Source organism: Marmota flaviventris, chromosome 10, assembly GCF_047511675.1.
Source record: "Marmota flaviventris isolate mMarFla1 chromosome 10, mMarFla1.hap1, whole genome shotgun sequence".
Classification (NCBI taxonomy): domain Eukaryota; kingdom Metazoa; phylum Chordata; class Mammalia; order Rodentia; family Sciuridae; genus Marmota; species Marmota flaviventris.
In genome coordinates, this window is record NC_092507.1 from 10,009,587 (window position 1) to 10,027,465 (window position 17,879).

General features: G+C 46.9%; 1 protein-coding gene across 1 annotated transcript; it reads left to right on the forward strand.

Annotated features, from left to right (window-relative positions):
* Positions 1 to 2,675: 2,675 nt before the first annotated feature.
* LOC139707363 (PRAME family member 12-like) lies at positions 2,676 to 16,337 on the forward strand. Its single transcript, XM_071618577.1, has 5 exons — positions 2,676 to 2,704; positions 3,607 to 4,060; positions 13,678 to 13,973; positions 14,345 to 14,926; positions 15,764 to 16,337. Exons 1-5 carry the CDS (start codon positions 2,676 to 2,678, stop codon positions 16,335 to 16,337), a joined length of 1,935 nt encoding a protein of 644 aa, XP_071474678.1.
* Positions 16,338 to 17,879: the final 1,542 nt, after the last annotated feature.

Here is a 17,879-nt window from a genome sequence, read left to right on the forward strand (position 1 = left end):
CCCAGATGGGGATCAGCATGGCCAAATCCTCTCCACCCCTCCTTGCTGGCAGCACAGGAAGCCTGTGGAGCACACTTCAGCACCCACTCTCCCTGCCTATACCCATCCCTTCCCTGGCACCGAGGGTGCTCCCTTCCAGGCCACCTGGGTCCCCCTCACCTGGGGCGATCCTGCTGGGCAAGCAGCATGTCCAGCCCATCCAGTGCCACTCGGAGCATGTCAGGCTGTGGCTGCCTCATCAGGGCCCCCAGGGGCAGGCAGGTGAAGGGCCAGGTCTGCACCATTTTCTTCAGGACCTCAGTGTGTCCCCTGCTGAAGGCCTCCACAAAGAGTGGTGGGAAGAGCTCTATGGGCAGGTCCTCCAGATCCAGGATGGCCCTGGACTTGTCGCTCAGCAGACTGCGCCTTGCCAGCTCCAGCAGCGTGGGTGGGGACTGGATGCGCATCCTGGGGAGTCTGAAAGAAGAAGGATCCAGGAAAATGGTCCAGAGAAAAGGCCACTATCCCATCCATTGCCAGCCACTGGGAAGGGGGTACTGGTGAGTCTAAAACTCACCCCAACCTTAATGGGGGAAAGCCTTTGTCCTTATAAAATGGGAATTGGAGTGTCATGTGACTTAATGCAGTAGGCTCCTCAGTTTCAACAACTACAGAGGCTCAGAAAGGAGTTGCCCTCTCATGGGTGATGTTATTTTTAATTTCAAAAAATTAAATGGGCAATTATAAAGCATGTGCCCATATTATAAAACACTTGGAAATTACAACAGAGTCTCATGGATATCTGTTACACATGTGAGATTCTGCCACCTTAGGGGGGAGGTCAAGAGAACAAAGAGATCAGAAGAACAGAGTCTGTGAAGTGTTCCATGAGATAGTTTGAAGCTTTTTGTTTATTTGTTTAAACAAATTATAAAATTACAAAACTACATAATCTTTAATGTATAATTTGGGGGATGAGGCAATATTAGGGATTAAATTCAGGACACTCAACCAGTAATTCACTGCCCCCAGCCATATTTTGTATTTTAGTTGGAGACAGGGTCTCACTGATTTGTTCAGCACCTCCTGCTGCTGTGGCTGGCTTTGAACTCTAATTCTCTGGCCTCCTCAAACTCTGGAGGTGTTGGGATTACAGGTGTGTGCCACCACGCCCAACAAAACAGTATAATTTTAAGGGCACACAAAATAAACATTTTTATTATCAGGAAATATAATTCCAATCAATTAGAATGAAATAGGCTTGCAATTCACTTCCTTGCTTAAGTAATTTTAAATTGGCTTTGCCTGGAGCTCAGTGGAAGAGCACTTTCCTAGGACATGTGAGGCACTGGGCTTGATCCTCAGCAGCAGGTAAAATTTATTAAGAGTTGGGCTGGGGACATACCTCTGTCGATAGAGTGCTTGCCTCACATGCACAAGGCCCTGGTTCAATCACCATACCACCAAATAAATAAATGGATAAATAAATTCTATTGTCCATATAAACTTTAGAAAACAACAATTGAGAAAAAGAAAAAGTGTGGGGCGTGCATGCACAAGCCTGTAATCCCAGGGTCTCAAGAGACTCAGACAGGGGGATGATGCGATCAAAGTCAGCCTCAGTAAGAGCAGGCTCCAAGCAACTCAGTGAGACCCTGTCTCTAAATACAGCACAAAATAGGGCTGGGGAGGTGGCTCAGTGATTGAGTGCCCCTGGGTTCAATAGCCCATACCAAAGAAAGAAAGAAAGAAAAATGAAAGTGACATAAAACAAAGTAGAAATCCTAGAGTTCAGGATCAAGGTAAAACTACACTGAGAGGCAAAATCTACGTTCTAAATTTGTTCATGAGAAAAGACAGGAACCAAATTGTTCCTGAATCCTTACAGGTGAGGTGGGAATGGGGTGGTGCTCAGGGCGGTGAGGGACTTACTGGATCTGTCCAGGTGTGCAGGGTTCTAGGAGCCTCAGCAGGCCAGGTTGGTTCTTCTTGGGCTCCAGGACTCTTGTGTTTCTCTCTGGCTCCACAGAAGCTTTTATGGACCTTTCTGACCACGCCCCCACCTCCATCTGATTGACTGGCATCCAATCAGAAAGCAGTATCTGATCAGGTTCTCCAGTCTCCACCCATTTAATCCTGATCGGATTTTGTTCCTCCAGATTGATTGATCGAATCCGATGCTCATGCTCATGCAGTAGCACAGAATCAGGGAGACTGTGAGAGTCAGGGATGCGTCCCTCCATGAACTCTAACCATGGACTCAATTTTGTCCATATGTGACCCTCCTGTTCCTCCTGTGAGACAGAAAAGCACTGAATGCCTAAGAAAAAACAATACCTGAAAATATCTTTCAAAGGGATCTTTGGCCATATCAAAATTATTTCAAATTTTTTTCCAAAAATTCCATAGTAAAAACAGCTTTTTGAAAACAGTATTGTCATCCATGAAGACCACAGAATGGAAACCGTGTTTACTACAGCCACACAAGTTTCGAGTTACCTTGCAGCAAATCTGGGCACACTCAGAGAGGAAGAGCAGACAAGGAGGGTGGAATTAGTTTTGTAGACTTAGGGCAAGACTCCTCCTGTTTGCCTGTCTGTACCGGGATTGAACCTATTGGTTCTCTACCACTGAATCACATCCCCTGCCCTTTATGTTTTTTGCTTTTATTTGGAGATAGGGTCTATAAACCAATCATGTCTCCTCCAAAACCATTGTCTCACAGGTGAGCTGTTGGGAGACACAGCATATAAACCATGATGGTCTTCTTGGGTATCTCTTGGAAAACATCCTTGCTCACATCACAGTTGGATACTTACTGTTGGCTGAGATGATCTTTGGTTTCTGTTTCACATAATGACTTACCACAAATGACCCACATTTAATCTCCTATGTGTGCAGTGAAGTAGGGCTAAGGCTATTTCAGAGACCTCATTGCTTTTTAGGTTGCACCACATTTGAAGTCTAGTCTCTGACTGAATTCTAAATTTCTCTGTCATTTGTCTGTGTGTAGCCAGCTGAAAGGGTGACTTCACGCCAAAGCCCTGCCTTCTCTTACCACCCTTGACTTGGTGCAGGAGGCAGGTAGATGTTACTGTCAACCTAAGTCACAACAGACAGTGGCTCTCCAAAGAACAAGAACAAGAACAAAGATGAGTCAGAGCCCCATCCAGGAGGCAAAGGGAGACAGGGTGTCAAAGGCAGCTTTGAATCAATTCTCACTGGCTCCACAGATTCAGTACCAAGGGTGGCCTCAGTTCAAGGACAACAGGCAGCGACTGGCCAAGTGTCCTCCTAGAAAACATGGGGGTACAGGTTGGGGTAGATTTTATGCACAGCTGAGGCTCTGGCTGACTGGTTTGTGATAGTTCCTGCTGCCAGGCAGTGCTTCTCAGGGACCTTCCCACCATGGCCCCCTGGCTCCCCTTCATCAGGATTTGACACAAGTTTCTACCTGTTGATTTGACACCATTTATATATCCCAGTTGTGATGAAGATCTTTTCTCCTGAAGCTTCAGGGATACACCATTCTTTCCCATGGGTTGATTGTATCTCAGTTCCAGGTTGGACTTGTCTTCTCCCACCTTGACATTGTTCCTCAGAACTAACTGTCTGGTTTCTCCTTAGGCACCCGAAGACCCCCCTGAAGACTCTCTCAATAACCAACTGCCGGCTGTCAGATTCTGACTGGAATTATCTTTCCCGATTTCCAAACACCAGACAGCTCAAACACCTGGAACTGAGGGGCATAAAACTGACCAATTTCAGTCCAGAGCCCCTCAAAATTCTGCTGGAGACTGTTGCAGCCACCCTGAAGAGCCTGGACTTGGAAACTTGCAGGATGACTGACTCCCAGCTCCAGGCCCTGCTGCCAGTCCTGAGCCGCTGCTCCCAGATCAGGGTTTTGAGCTTCCATGGGAACCGCATCTCCATGTCAGCCTTAAGGGACCTGCTGCTTCACACTGCCAGGCTGAGCCAGTTGAGCATAGAGCTGTACCCTGCCCCTCTAGAGAGCTATGATGCCCAGGGTGCCATCCACCCAGGGAGATGTTCCCAACTCTGTGCTGAGCTCACAGCAAAAGTGAGGGACTTTAGGCAGCCAAAGGTCCTTGTGTTCTGTACTGTCCCATGTCCTCAATGTGGTAGCATGTTCCTCTACAAACAGGGCCTCCTTCACTGTTCCTGTCCAACAGCTGCCTAGTTGGGTGTGTTTCAAAAGCATACTTCTAGGCAATTGGAGGTATAACCAGGATGTAAGGTCAACTTAGATGGAACTCAGAGCCCACCATTTCAGACACTGCCTGAGGTGTGGATGGGAAAGGAAGGTGCAGCAGGGGGCTCCATTGGAGGGAAGCCCCCTGAGGATAGGACCTTCAGGACATGTGTCTTCATAGAGACATACATAGGGACCTGGATTTCTAGAATGGGATTCAGGCTTGATGGGCACAGGAAGAAGCTACTGTGTTTCATGGCTGGTCCATAAATAGTCAGAAATGAAGGGAATCTCAAGGTTAGTCTTCTGATGTCCTCTGTGATGGATTTACCTGGCTTTCTGATGAAACCTTGGGATTTTCCAGGTGCTGATGGAGAAAGACGGCCCTAGGTACTTGCTGAACAATGAGGTTCAGCCCCAGGAAGTCAAGGGATCAAACTGAAATCTGGTCATGATGTGTGGCTACTCTGTGTCTTAACACATGCAGGTGCACACAGGTGGCCTGGAACATTCTATGTAGGCACTGAACATGAGCCAAGGCAAGAAAACCTCTTCTCAGGGACCTCAGTGCCACCCAGACATTCAATGCTGCCCCTTCCTCATGGATTTTCATGTAGACTCAGAAACCTCAGGTCCCTGAATCTGGATGCGCTGGGCAACGGCATCTGTGCATATGACAGGCCCCAGTGTTAGGCTCCCAGTGCCTGCAGGAGGTGTCCATGCTGTACTTTGATCAGAGCCTCTGGGTCTCACCAAACGTTGCCTGTCATCCACCTAAGTAGTCTGTCCTCAAACTATTGGTGCCCATTGAAGGTATTCAAAATAGTAGAATCATATAGGTAGATAAAACTTGCAAATATTTCCAAATGAAACTGAATAAATTACAAGCTCTAGTGGGGCGGGGGTTGCACATAACTGACAGACTTTCCCCTAACACTTCCCTATGCTGAGGACTGGGCTGATTGGGTTGTGCAGTGACCTTAGCCTTAGCTTCCCATCCAAGGATGAGAACGAGGTCCCCCCAGTCTTCATTTGAGGTGTTCTAAAGCTGCCAATGGACGTGTTTTAATTATGGCTTGAATAACTCTCGACACATAGTGAACTGGAACCCACTTGGATGTGTAAGCAGACTGCAGCTCACTCTTGGAACTGGTATCAGACTCTGGGCCATGCACACCAGCTCATCTGTGCCCGAAACAGTGAACTATGTGCCTCACCCCCTCTTCATGGAAGTTCCTTTTTTGTGGCTCTAAGTCTAACTTGCACACGTGGCGGGAGGAAGGTTCTGAGCGGCATTTGTTCTGCACTGCTGCTGGACTCTGGGTTCAAATAAAGCCAAAGATATGCATAATGAGATCTGTCATCATTTGTTCTTTTAAGAATTATCATGACTAAAAAGGGACTTGAAGATATTTTGGTGTCTCCAGACCCCTTGAACACTGGAAGGGTTGTGAGGGCTCTTGGTCTTCCCAGAGCCCTGGGGATAAAGCACTCACCTCTCTTTGAGCTGCTCATTTTGGACTCTAGGTTCATTTGTGCTGTGAGACAGCACACAAATGTAGGATGTCATGACAAACAGGATCGGGTGTGTAAGGGTGGCTGGGTCAGGCAGATGGGACTGGGTTCTACTCCTTGTGTGATAGTCCAGCCAAAGTGACTCCATATTGTTTTGTGATTCCATTTTGTAAAACAACCATGCCAAGTAGAAAGTCATGACCAGGGCAAGATGTTCTTTTCTTTTGGCTATAGAAACCTTTAAGAACACAGAACTACCTAATGGGGCATTGTTTCTGTAACTAGGGGAACGGGACTCTGTTTCTGTAACTGGGGTGACTGGGCTAATTGTGATTGGCTGAGCATCCCTCTACCTGACTGCACTTTCCCGCTTCTGTAACTTGGCTTGCTTGCATTGGCTGGAACCCAAATACCCCTTTTGTGGTTTTCAGGCTTATAAGGAGCAACCTTGCAATTGTTTGGGACTGATCAGGGGAACAGCTTTATGTTTGGTCAGTTGCCATCTGTGTGCTTCAATAAAGCCTTGATTCAATTATAAGTGAGTGGTCTAGAAGTCAATCTGTGAAACCCGGGATGATGCTTTAACTATAACACTTGGAGTAGCTACTGAAAGATGCAGAGTCCTTTGTGCATCTGCATCAAAACAGTGTAGAACCACTTCTGGAACACTGGCCAAGTTCACCTGTACAGTCTAGGAACCCAGAATCTATGCTTTTCTAGAGAAATGAGTGAACTTCATCAAAGCTAATTCAAGGAGCTGGGGAATCACTCAGTGGTAGAGCACTTGCTAGCATGTGGAAGGGCCTGGGTTCCATCAAGGCATCACAGAAATAAGTAAACAAATAAATAAGTCCAAAAATGGTGTGACCATATTGGGAAGGTTTAATTGGAATAGATCTGTCCACCTGGTAGAAATATTCAAAAAGAAAGAACCAAAACCCACATGAAAAAAAATGGAATGCATACTTTAATTGGTCTGCACAGGTATGTAAAATTGATGTCCTCAAAGATTCTTTTCCAAAAACAACTGCAAAAGCCGGCTTGGTGGTGCTCAGCTGTAGTCCCAGCAGCCCAAGAGGCTGAGGCAGGAGGGTGGTGAGTTCAAAGCCAGCTTCATCAATTTAGTGAGGCTGTAAGCAAGGTTACAAGACCCAGTCTCAAAATCCCCCCTGAGGGTGTGGCTCAGTGGCAAAGCAACCTTGGGTGCAATGCCTGGTCCCCAAGACAATAACAAGTAGGAAAACCTGGTTGGAGTGACACATGTCTGGAATCCAGCTACTTGTAAAGATTAATTAACTCATATCTTCTCCCAATTTTACTAATTGGGGGCATAGTCCATGCATATATTTTCCAGTCCCTTGACATGCAGTACTGGGCCATTTATTTGAGATTTTTTCCTAATGTAGGTATTTCTTGCTGGAAACTTCCCACTTAGAATTACTTTTGTTGTGTCCACAGGTTTGAATATCTTGTGTGGCCCTGTTCATTGGTCTGCAGGCATTTTACACTTTCATTTTGATTTCTTCAAAGACCCATTGGTTGTTGGGGAGCACGCTGAAGAATCCCCATGCTTTGTAACTGCCCGGGGGTTCCTCCTGCTATGGACCTAACCTATGCACATGCTCCTGTGTGCTTTAAGTCACCTCAACCTTCCTTATGTCACTGCATAAAATGGGAACATTACATAGCGGTTTACAATGTGCTGCTTAGAGAATAATGACAAGAAAAAGTCTCTACACATTCAGCCCAGATGCACTTATTTTCAACCATGTTCAATCCACGGCTGATTGAGTCCAAGGATGCAGACCCTACAGCCTCAGAGCCCAGACGAGAGACGCAGTAGCACAGAAGTGTGAGCAGAGGCAGAAGCAAACAGAGACATCAGTTACAGAAGACCACAAAGAACCAGGAAGAGCAGCCTCGAGAATTAGAAGCACCGCAGCTCTGCCATCTGCTTGGTGTCAGCATAGAGAGACCTACACCCCTGGGGCCACTAAGGGCATTTCTGAGAAATCAGTAGTAAGAATGAAGCTGGTAAAGTTCATTCGGTGCCTAGGTTTCAGTAATGCAGGGAATTGTGTCTCTATTAATTTTTCAATGGATCAGCCCAATGTTTCATGTTACCTCAAAGCAATAAGCTTCAGAAATCAGGGGACTGAATAATAGGAGAGGCCTAATTGCCTATCACACTCTATAATTAAACTATTCTTTTCCTTTAGGTTGTATTTATTGAATGAAAAGAAAGAAAGGGAAAAAAAAAGGCTGGAAATGTGGCTCAGCAGTTCACTGTCCCTGGGTTCATCACCTGGTACCAAAAAAAATAAAAATAAAAAGTGATGAGTGGTACTTTGTTCTTTTACTGAACACAATTTGTGGTGGGTTAAAAATGTGGATTGTAGTGGACATGGTGGCACACACCCTAAGTCCACCAAGTCAGGAGCTGACCAGGAGGATTGCAAGTTCAAGGACAGCCTGGGCAAGTTACTGAGATACTGTCTGAAATTAAAACATGAAAAGGGCTGGGGATGTGGCTCAGTGGTCCAACAACCCTGCATACAACCCCCAGTTCCTCCAAAATGTGGGGTTTGGGAATGTGGTTCAGTGCAGAACAGGGGTTCCCTTGATGCTTTGACTATATCCCTTGTGGCTTTTCCTAAATCTCCTCCCTAACCTTCTCCTCCCTGATCTTCTTTTCCCTGATCTCCTTCCTGGTTTCTCTCCAATCTCATTTTCTCTGAAACACCTCTTTAAAAACAACCTGTTCCTGCTGATGGGCAGAATCACAGCCTTTAGGACAGGTCCCCTGGGTTCCTCCTTTGTGAGCAAAGTAATAAACATTCTTTTTCCTTTTTCTCAAAACTGTGTCCTTGTTACTAGATTGTTATCAGGGACAAGGACAGAGCTTTAGGCATCCAGTGGTATAGCAACCCTGGGTTCAGTCTTTGGTATGAAAAATAAATAAATAAGCAAGAAAGCAGCATGAGCATACCTATCCCTAGGCCACTGGCCAGTGGTCCTTTTATAGTCCCCATGCTTGTTTCCTGGTTTTAAAGAGTTTTAAACACTTTCCTACAACCATACACACTCGAAACTACTGCCATCAGTTTCAGACAACTCAAGGAAACCAACTCTGGTTGTGTCCTTGCTGAGGATGTCTATCAGCTGTGCACTCCTGTGCACTTACAGGTGAAGCTAATGGTGAAAGTTTTCCATCAAAATGACACCATTCCAACACAGCAGGGCTGGCAGGGTGCTAGGAAGCGGGCATCCTGAACCACAACTGCCTGCTAACAGGAGCCATCACAAAAGACTCACAGAACCACAGCCTTATGCAAAATCTTAGGGCCTCACTAAGTTGCTCAGACTGGCTTTGAACTTGCAATCCTCCTGCCTCTGCCTCCGGAGCATTTGAGATTTTAGGCATGCACCACTGTGTCCCGCCCATAATTATTTTTTTTCTCTGAGGAGAAACCCACACAGCAGGTCCCTGTCATCCTGGACCAAGGCCACCACCATTGTTACTGAATCCTTGCAGCCAATGATAATGGTTTCAAAGCACCTTATGTGGCCTTAGAAATCCTGTCTTCCTTTGCTTCCTGGATGGGCCTGACTTTACTTGGGGTCCTGGATTTTCTGTCTCTTCTAAAGTCAGTTTTTGGAGAGCCACTCTATTGTTACCTGGGTGGCAGAAACATCTACCTGTCTCTAGTCCCAAGCACCAAGTCAAGGGTGGCAGTTGAGAGTGACACCTTGCCATTTCAACCCTCTTGCTCAGCTGCCTCAAGAGATGCTCCAAAGCAAGAAAGAGGTAAAGACATGTCAAATTTGAAGGCTGGGCTTCAAATACTTCTCATCAAAAACCCCCATTATGTCTTAAAAATAATCCTAAGCAGGCTTCAACTGCAAACATAAGTGAAATGAACATGGGTAATTTCTGCTAAACACTTAAGAAAAAGGCACAGCCCAAATCAACAAAAACAAAAAGAGCAACTATCTGGCTGTGGTGGTGCACACTTGTAATCCCAGCATCTCAGGAGGCTGAGGCAGGAGAATGAGGAGTTCCAGGCCAGCCTTGGCAACTTATTGAGGGCTAGCTCAAATTTTAAAAAGGGCTGGGGACACATATGACTGCAACATACATAGTGTACAACCAGAGAAATAAAAAGTTGTGCTGCAATTGTGTACAATGAATCAAAATGAATTCTGCTGCCATAGAGGCCTAATGAGAATAAGTATTAAATGGGTAGATACTTAAAGAAAGAAAGTTCTAGTTAGTTGAGGTTCATTATAGAGACTGTCATTTAACTGAGACAACAGAGAGTGGAGATATGGGGAACAAGAAAAATGTTTTGGTGATTTGAGTTTTACAATATGAGATGGTTTGTCAATTTTCAAAGAATTAGAATAAAATTTCACTGAAGGTAAAATAAATAAATAAATAGATAGATAGATAGATAGATAAAAAGGGCTAGGGGTGGAACTCCGTGGACAGCACCCTGGATTCAATCCCTGGAGCTGTAACACCAACACACACGAACAAAGATCCCTTTTGCATTTTCCCATAGGCACTTGTGTCTGACAGGTTGCATAAACATGCTCAACTTTATAACTCTGAGGCTCCCCAATTGCTGATTGGTTTTTATCTTGAGGCATGGCCTTGCTAAGCTGCCCAGGCTGGCCTCAAACACAATTCTCCTGTCTCGGCCTCCTGAGTTGCTGGAATTACAGGTGTGGGTCACTATGCCTGGCTCTCAGTGGATTTTTGTCTAGACTCTCTTCCCCTGGTTCTGACCGTGAACCTGCTCTCTGGCTTTCTGTGTTAATTCACTTTTTTGGAGGTAATCTTGTCCATCAGGTTGACTGTGCTGATCCTAGATGGAGACTCCCCTTTTCTTTCTTGGGGAATCAAAGAAGGCATCTCCCTCCCTTACCTCAAGGACAGCACTGAGATTGAAGGGTCTCTGTTGTCCCTCTTGTAGCTACTTCCCCCTTCTGACCTCTAAACTCCTTCTAAAACAGATATTTTAATCTTTCCACACCCACCACCCAAGAGAACTGCACCACGCCAAAACAAAGCCCCAGGCAGGCACCAAAAATAGCTGTATGTACTTCCCACTGCCTTGGTGATCCAGAGTTCCAGTGTCCACACGCAGCAGCCTCAGCAGCCCAGGCCCCAGCTCTGCTCCCATTATAGCTGTGGCCTAATCCTCTGGACCCAAGTTTTGAAGATCAGTCATGTCCTCAGGGGTTCCTCTCTCCCTGCCTAAGTGGGCACATGAACTGGTATGTTAGGAAACATAAAACCCAAGTGACATTAATACACTGAGTAACTCTGACATATGTGTGTAAATTCAATGTGGCCCGTTGGGATGGTGGGGCATGCATCTAATCCTGGTAACTCAGGAGACTGAGGCAAGAGGATGGCAGGTTCAAGGCCAGCCTTGGCAACTGAGTGAGACCCTGTCTCCAGGAAAAAAATACAAGGAGCTGGAGATGAAGATCAGTGGTAAAGTGTCCCAAGGTTCAATCCCCAGTACCGAAAAACATCATTTCTGTGTATATAGAGAGAGACAGATAGGAGGGCATGGCCCAAGAAATCCCAAGAATGATGCATTCAGTTGATTTTCCCTAAGACCAAAAACAGATTTAACCCTTTCCTGTCTCACACTCAGGACTATAAAAGTCAAATACTAATAAAAGTCAATCAATAATATAGATTGAACAATTAATGTGTCCTTCATTGAGACCCTACTCTTCAGGTATTCCCTTTCAGGTATGGACTTTTGATTAAATCAGTTAGTTTGGGGGAAAAAAAAGAAGAAGTTCAGTGGGATTAAGTGGGTGGAGATTCAACTATTTAACCAGATAACTCTGATTGGAGCTAGGAGTTGAAAAGAGGAGGGGGAATTAGAAAGACCCCATAAAAGCTTCAAGGAGCCATAGAAGCACAGAAGCCTGGAACCTGTGTCACTGTCTGGCACTGCTAGGATTCAGAACTCCCTGCCAATCGTCCAGCTCTGGTAAGTCACCAAACCCCATGGAGACCCCATTCTGGCTGCCTGGTGGCATACACCTTTAGTCCCAGCTACTCGGGAGGCTGAGGCAGGAGGATTGCTTGAGCCCACGAGTTCAAGACCAGCTTGGGCAACTGAACTCAAAACAGAACCTCTATGGGGTCTAGTCTCAGCCAGTCTTACCCAGTTACCTAGAGCCTAGGAGAGGTAGCACATGTCTGTAAACCCAGGAACTCTGGAGGCTGAGGCAAGAGAAGCACAAGTTGGAGGCCAGCCTCAGCAATTAAAAAGCAAGATCCTGTCTCCAAATAAAAAATAAAAGGAGCTGGAGATGTAGCTTGGTGTTAGAGCACCACTGGGTTCAGTCCCCAATACCAAAAAAGAAACAAAAAATGGTGACACGTAGTTTGTGATGGCAAAAAGAATATCATATTCTGTCTCTCCAAAGGACCAGATGTCTGCATTTCGTGTCTCTAAATGCAGTTTTGCCTTTATCCCAATAATTTTGATTTCTGCTTTGGTTTAGGTCATTGAATTTCTTTCCTTCTGTTTTTCTTTTCTTTTTTTTTTTTTTTTTAGAAGAATTTCCACCTCTTTATCACCTTTAACTTCAAAATACTTCTTCCTTTGCATCTTCATGGTAACTTTGATTCCAGTTAGAGAAACAGACTCAAAAAAGTAGATGGGACTCAAAGGAATGGCTACTGCAGTTTTCCAAACATAATTGTCCTTCCTTCTCTCTGGGTCTGATAGTCTTAAGACAAGTCTCTTCTTAAATAATTCAACACAACATCTTCAATGGTGGCTGGACTGGAACAGGCATTTCATTCAGCCACTCAGTACCTCAAAGTTTCTTAACACTCTCATGCTTGGGCTTAATTGCCTTCACTTAGAATGTTTTTTTTTTTTTTTTTTTCTGGAACCACACAATATTTTTCATAGGCTGCACTCTATTCTGATCTATTTCTTTCCCAGGACTCTGCTCCAAAGTGGCATGCTGTCATGTGTACAAGATATATGTGACAATCGAGCCTCATCTCAGAGTTAGCTTTTTCCATCTCTTACTTCCAATGCTCTCAAACACTATATGTGGCTTTTAACATTGCTTACATTTAAACTGTTCATGGTGGTACCTGTCTGTAATCCAGCTATTCAAGAGGCTGAGGCAGGAAGATCAGGAGTTTGAGACTTATCTGGACAACTTTGTGAGATCCTGTTCAAAATAAAACAGGGTTGGGAGCCGGGTGTGGTGACAGGTGTCTGTCATCCCAGTGGCTTGGGAGGCTGATCCACAGCAAATTAGCAAGGCCCTAAGCAGCCTCAATATAAAAAATAAAAAGAGCTGAGGATGTGGTTCAGTGGTTAAGTACCCAGAGTTCAATCTTTGGTATCAAAAACAAACAGGGCTGGGGATGTAGCTCAGAGGCAAAGCACCCTGAGTTTAATCCTGTGCCATAAAGTTAATAAATACAAACCAAAAGGGGAAAGGGTGTAGCTCAGTGGTAAGCTACCCCTTGCTTCAATCCCTAGTATCACCCAAAAAAAGAAAAGTATAAGTAAGTAAATTGATTTAAAAATTGCTCATTTTAAAAATGAAAATCAATGACACCCACTTTAGTTATTAATTCACTGAAGCTAGGGATTGAACGCAGGAGCAATATAGTATTGAGCTACATCCCGAACCCTATTTTATTTTTCATTTTGATACGTGGTCTCACTAAGTTCTAGGCTGGCCTGGAATTTGTGATCCTCCTGCCTCAGTCTCCCAAACCATAGGGTTATAGGCCTGAACCACCAGGCCTGGTTTGCCACCCAAAGACTGAAATTGGATCAATTGATTGCCAAAGCAGCCACTTGGCTGAGTGATTTCCTCGGGGTGGGTATAAGGTAGAGCTATGGAGCTTGGCTGTGAATGATGTGTTTCGGTGGGGCATCCCTCAGGATCCTTCCATGCAGACTCCAGAGGATGAGCAGCGGACCCCACCCACACTCCAGGAGCTGGCAGGGCGAAGCCTCCTGAAGGACAAGTCCAGGGCCATCCTAGCTCTGGAGGACCTGCCCATACAGCTCTTCCCACCACTCTTCATGGAGGCCTTAAACCAGAGACACACTGAGGTCCTGAAGAAAATGGTGCAGGCCTGGCCCTTCACCCGCCTGCCCCTGGGGGCCCTGATGAATACACTACAGCTGGGGATGATCCGAGTGGCACTGGATGGGCTGGACATGCTGGCTGCCCAGCAGGATCGCCCCAGGTGAGGGGGACCCTGGAAGGGAGCGCCCTGGGCATCCAGGGAAGTGATGGCTGTGGGGAGGGAGACTAGGTGCTGAAGTGTGCTCAACAGGCTTCCTGTGCTGCCAGCAAGGAGGGGTGGAGAGGCCTTGGCCATGCTGAGCCCCACCTGGGAGGGGCTTCCAGATGTGGAGGTGCTTGTGGCAGCTGTGCTGACCCCTGAATGAGGCTGTACCTGCCCCTCACTCAGCTGGTACAGGTGGGGGCACCAGGCTGGATTGGAGGGAAGTGGATGGAGAAAAGTGAGACAGAAGGAAGAGGTGGAGCAGGGGGCAGCAGCTGAGAGGTGAAGGAAGGGGCCTCAGGGCTGAGACTCTGCTATGGTCCCCGCAGGAGGTGGAAACTGCAGGTGCTGGATTTGCGGAAGGTTCATGGGAACTTCTGGAGGACATGGTCTGGAGCCGTGGTCGATGCCTGCTCACCAGGAGTCATGAAGGAGAGGCAAACAGTGAAGGCCTCTCCAGACACAGGGCCCACTCTGCCCTTGAAGGTGTTAGTAAACCTGTGCTTACAGCAAAGACCCCTGAATGCATTCCTCTCCTTCCTCTTTCACTGGGTGGATGAGAGGAAGGGTCTGATACAGCTGTGCTGCAAGAAGCTACAGATGTGCTCTTTGCCCGTCTGTACCATCGAGAAGATCTTGGAGAGGTTGGATCTGGACTTTATCCAGCAGTTGGATGTGCAGTGTTTCTGGAGACTGTCCACCTTGGCTACTTTTGCCACCTATTGGGGCCAGATGAGCAACCTGAGGAAGCTCTTCTTCTCCCACGTCTATGTGTCTGCCTATGCTTCCCAGGAGGAGAGAGATCAGTTGATGGATGACATTACCTCACAGTTTGCCAAGATGGACAGCCTCCGGAGGCTGTACCTGGATGGTGTCTTCCTCCTAGAAGGCCGTCTGTGCCAGGTGCTCAGGTGAGGAAGCAGAGGGAACTGTCCTAGGACATCACAGCAAACTCCTTGTCACATAAAACTTCAGCGGGCACCTGCTGTGTGCCAGCCATGGTGACTTAACATTGATGGAGATGTTAGAAAGTCAATGAAGTGTTTGTTTCACTCTGTCCTGAAGCCAGGTCTCACCTAAACCCCCACAGAGAAGCAGAGTCCTAAACAGGGGTCCGTGGTCTGGGGAGCAGAACTCTGCTGGGGAGCCCGGTGCGGGGAGAGGAGCTAGTGAGTAGGTGTGAGGTTCCTTCCCTGGGAGGCCTGTCCAGCAAAGTTGGGGAGAAGCAGGGTAGAGGGGAGGGCACTGGAGGAGGGAAGCCCCCACACCTGCACCTTTCAACAGAGAAGCTCTGTGCTCTCCAGCGGGGAGCAGAGGAGTCGCCTCCAATGCCCCCCTGGGGAAGGGTGCTCTGAGCTCTGGGTGGTGATTCTGGACTGGAGGGTGAGGAGCAGGGGTGGAGGGTACAGGGTGTGAGCCCCGCAGGAGGGCAACCCCAGGTTGCGCGGCTCCATCTTGCCTGGGTTTGTTATTTGTGCATGTCTCACCCTGACCCCCTCTGCTACAGCTGTGGCTTTCTGCTTGGCAGCCAGGAGGGGCGCTTTATAGATGATGGACCCACCTGGTCACTCAAGTGGGGGTGAAAGGCTCAGCATGAAACAGGGTGATACTAATGAGCAGATTCTGCAACAGGCAGAGTCCTGGGTGGAGACCATCATCAGAAGGTCAAGATGACCTTGGGTTGGGCCAATTTGTCTTCTCCCACCTTGACATCACTCCTCAGAACTAACTGCTTGAACTTTGCTTAGGCTCCTGAAGACGCCCCTGGAGACCCTCTCAATAACCAACTGCCAGCTCTCAGATCCAGACTGGAATGATCTGTCGGGGTCTCCAAACCTCGACCAGCTAATACACCTGACGCTGTGGGGCAGCACATTGACGAGTTTCAGTCCTGAGCCCCTCGTAATTCTGCTAGAGAATGCTGCAGCCACCCTTGAGACCCTAAACTTGCAGGACTGTGGGATCACCAACTCCCAGCTCCAGGCCATCCTCCCTGTCCTGAGCTGCTGCTCCCAGCTCAGGGTCTTGAGCTTCAATGGGAATGACATCTCCATGTCGGTCCTGAGCAACCTGCTGCTTCACACTTCCAGGCTGACCCGGTTGAGCCTAGAGAAGTACCCTGCCCCTCTGGAGACCTATGATGCCCAGGGTGCCATCCACCCTGGGAGACTTTTCCAACTCATCGATGAGCTGATGGAGATACTGAGGGATGTGAGAGAGCCAAAGCACGTCCTTTTCTATACTAAACCCTGCCATAGATGTGGCAACTGGTTTATCTATAACCTGCCCTCCAGTCCGTGTCGCTGTTGGCTGCCTGCCTAGTGGGATGCATATATGAGAAATGTTCTCCTGTGCACTTGAAAATAAAGGTAAGACACGAGTGTCTCTCCAAGGGGAACTAGAAACAGGATGCCAGGGCACTACTTAACATGAGTGGGAACAGAAAAGCTGATGCAGGAGGCCTGGGTCACAGAGGCTTGGTCCCATCAGGAGACTTGGAACCAATGGGGACATGTGTGCTTAAAGGTCAGGAAGCTAACCCAGTGGCTGATCAGTGCTGATCAGTGACACTGGAGCCTAGGACCTCATGGCATCACAATAGTGCACGGCCATTCTGAGTATACCCTCCATTCTTTACTTCTCTCTGGGTGCCATTCGTTCCGATGCATGTGGCTGTTCGATGGGGTAATGCGCCTGTGGTTGCCCACGGAACTGAGAACACTAACCTGCTCTCCAAAGGAGTTTATCTGAGGATAGTAGGAGATTTCCATCTGAGTTATTCAGGTCATAGTGGACCACAGACCACAGCTTTATCCACAAGGGCTGAGGTTCAGGGAATAATAGTCTGAGTCTTTATGTGTGTGTGTGGGTGTGTGTGTGTGTGTGTTGGGGATTGAACCCAAGGGTGCCCTACTACTGTAGAGAACTTCATAGAATACAACTTAAATCCTTGTACAATTTAACAACCCATCAGTCAAGAAACCTAAAGGGAGGTTGGACATATACCCAAGAGTTAGGTGTTATAGATAAAATTATAAATGCAAGATTTCCTGCAATTCCAAACCCCAGCACCTGTCATCTAATAGGCTTGCAGACTCCAAATGGTTCGCAGCAGACACCTTCACTCTGCTGTCTCTGGTACCCAGGTGATAAGCAGAGCCAACACTGTTGCCTTCTGAAAAATAAGCAATACACCCAGACTGGGAATCTACAAGTGTGCCCTCAAACCCCACATCACCCCTCTCAGGCATCTCGCCAAGACCTCTCATCCATACAATCTCCTAGAAATGCCTCTCAATTTGCAAATGATTTGTTTTATGATCTCCTACTGCACAGGATTCTAAAATAGTTTTTCTTCACCTTTAACAGTAGGTTGCAAAGAGAGCCATAAGACCTCCTTGGATAAACTTGAGTTCTCTGCAGAAGAAATCCATTATGCCTGGAGCAGTGGCACATGTCTGTAATCCCAGAGCTCGGGAGGCTGAGGAAGAGGGATTGCAGGTTCAAAGCCAGTCTCAGCAAAAAGTGAGGCACTAAGCAACTCAGTGAGACCCTGTCTCTAAATAAAATACAAAATAAGGCTGGGGATGTGGCTCAGTGGTCGAGTACCTCTGAGTGAAATCCCAGTACACCCCCCCCCAAAAAAAAAAAACAAAGAAATAAAGAAAAACTCTATTACTTAGGTTATGCTCTGATTATGCAGGAAATTCCCTCTTACCTGAAGAAGACAAGACATCCCAGGTCTCCCTAAACCCAGAACTGAGATAATTAAGAGGTTTCTCTTCCATCTCTAAGATTCAAATCCTCTATGATCTGGTAACCCAGCTTTTATAATTTCTCTTTAAATGTTTCTTTCAGTACTTG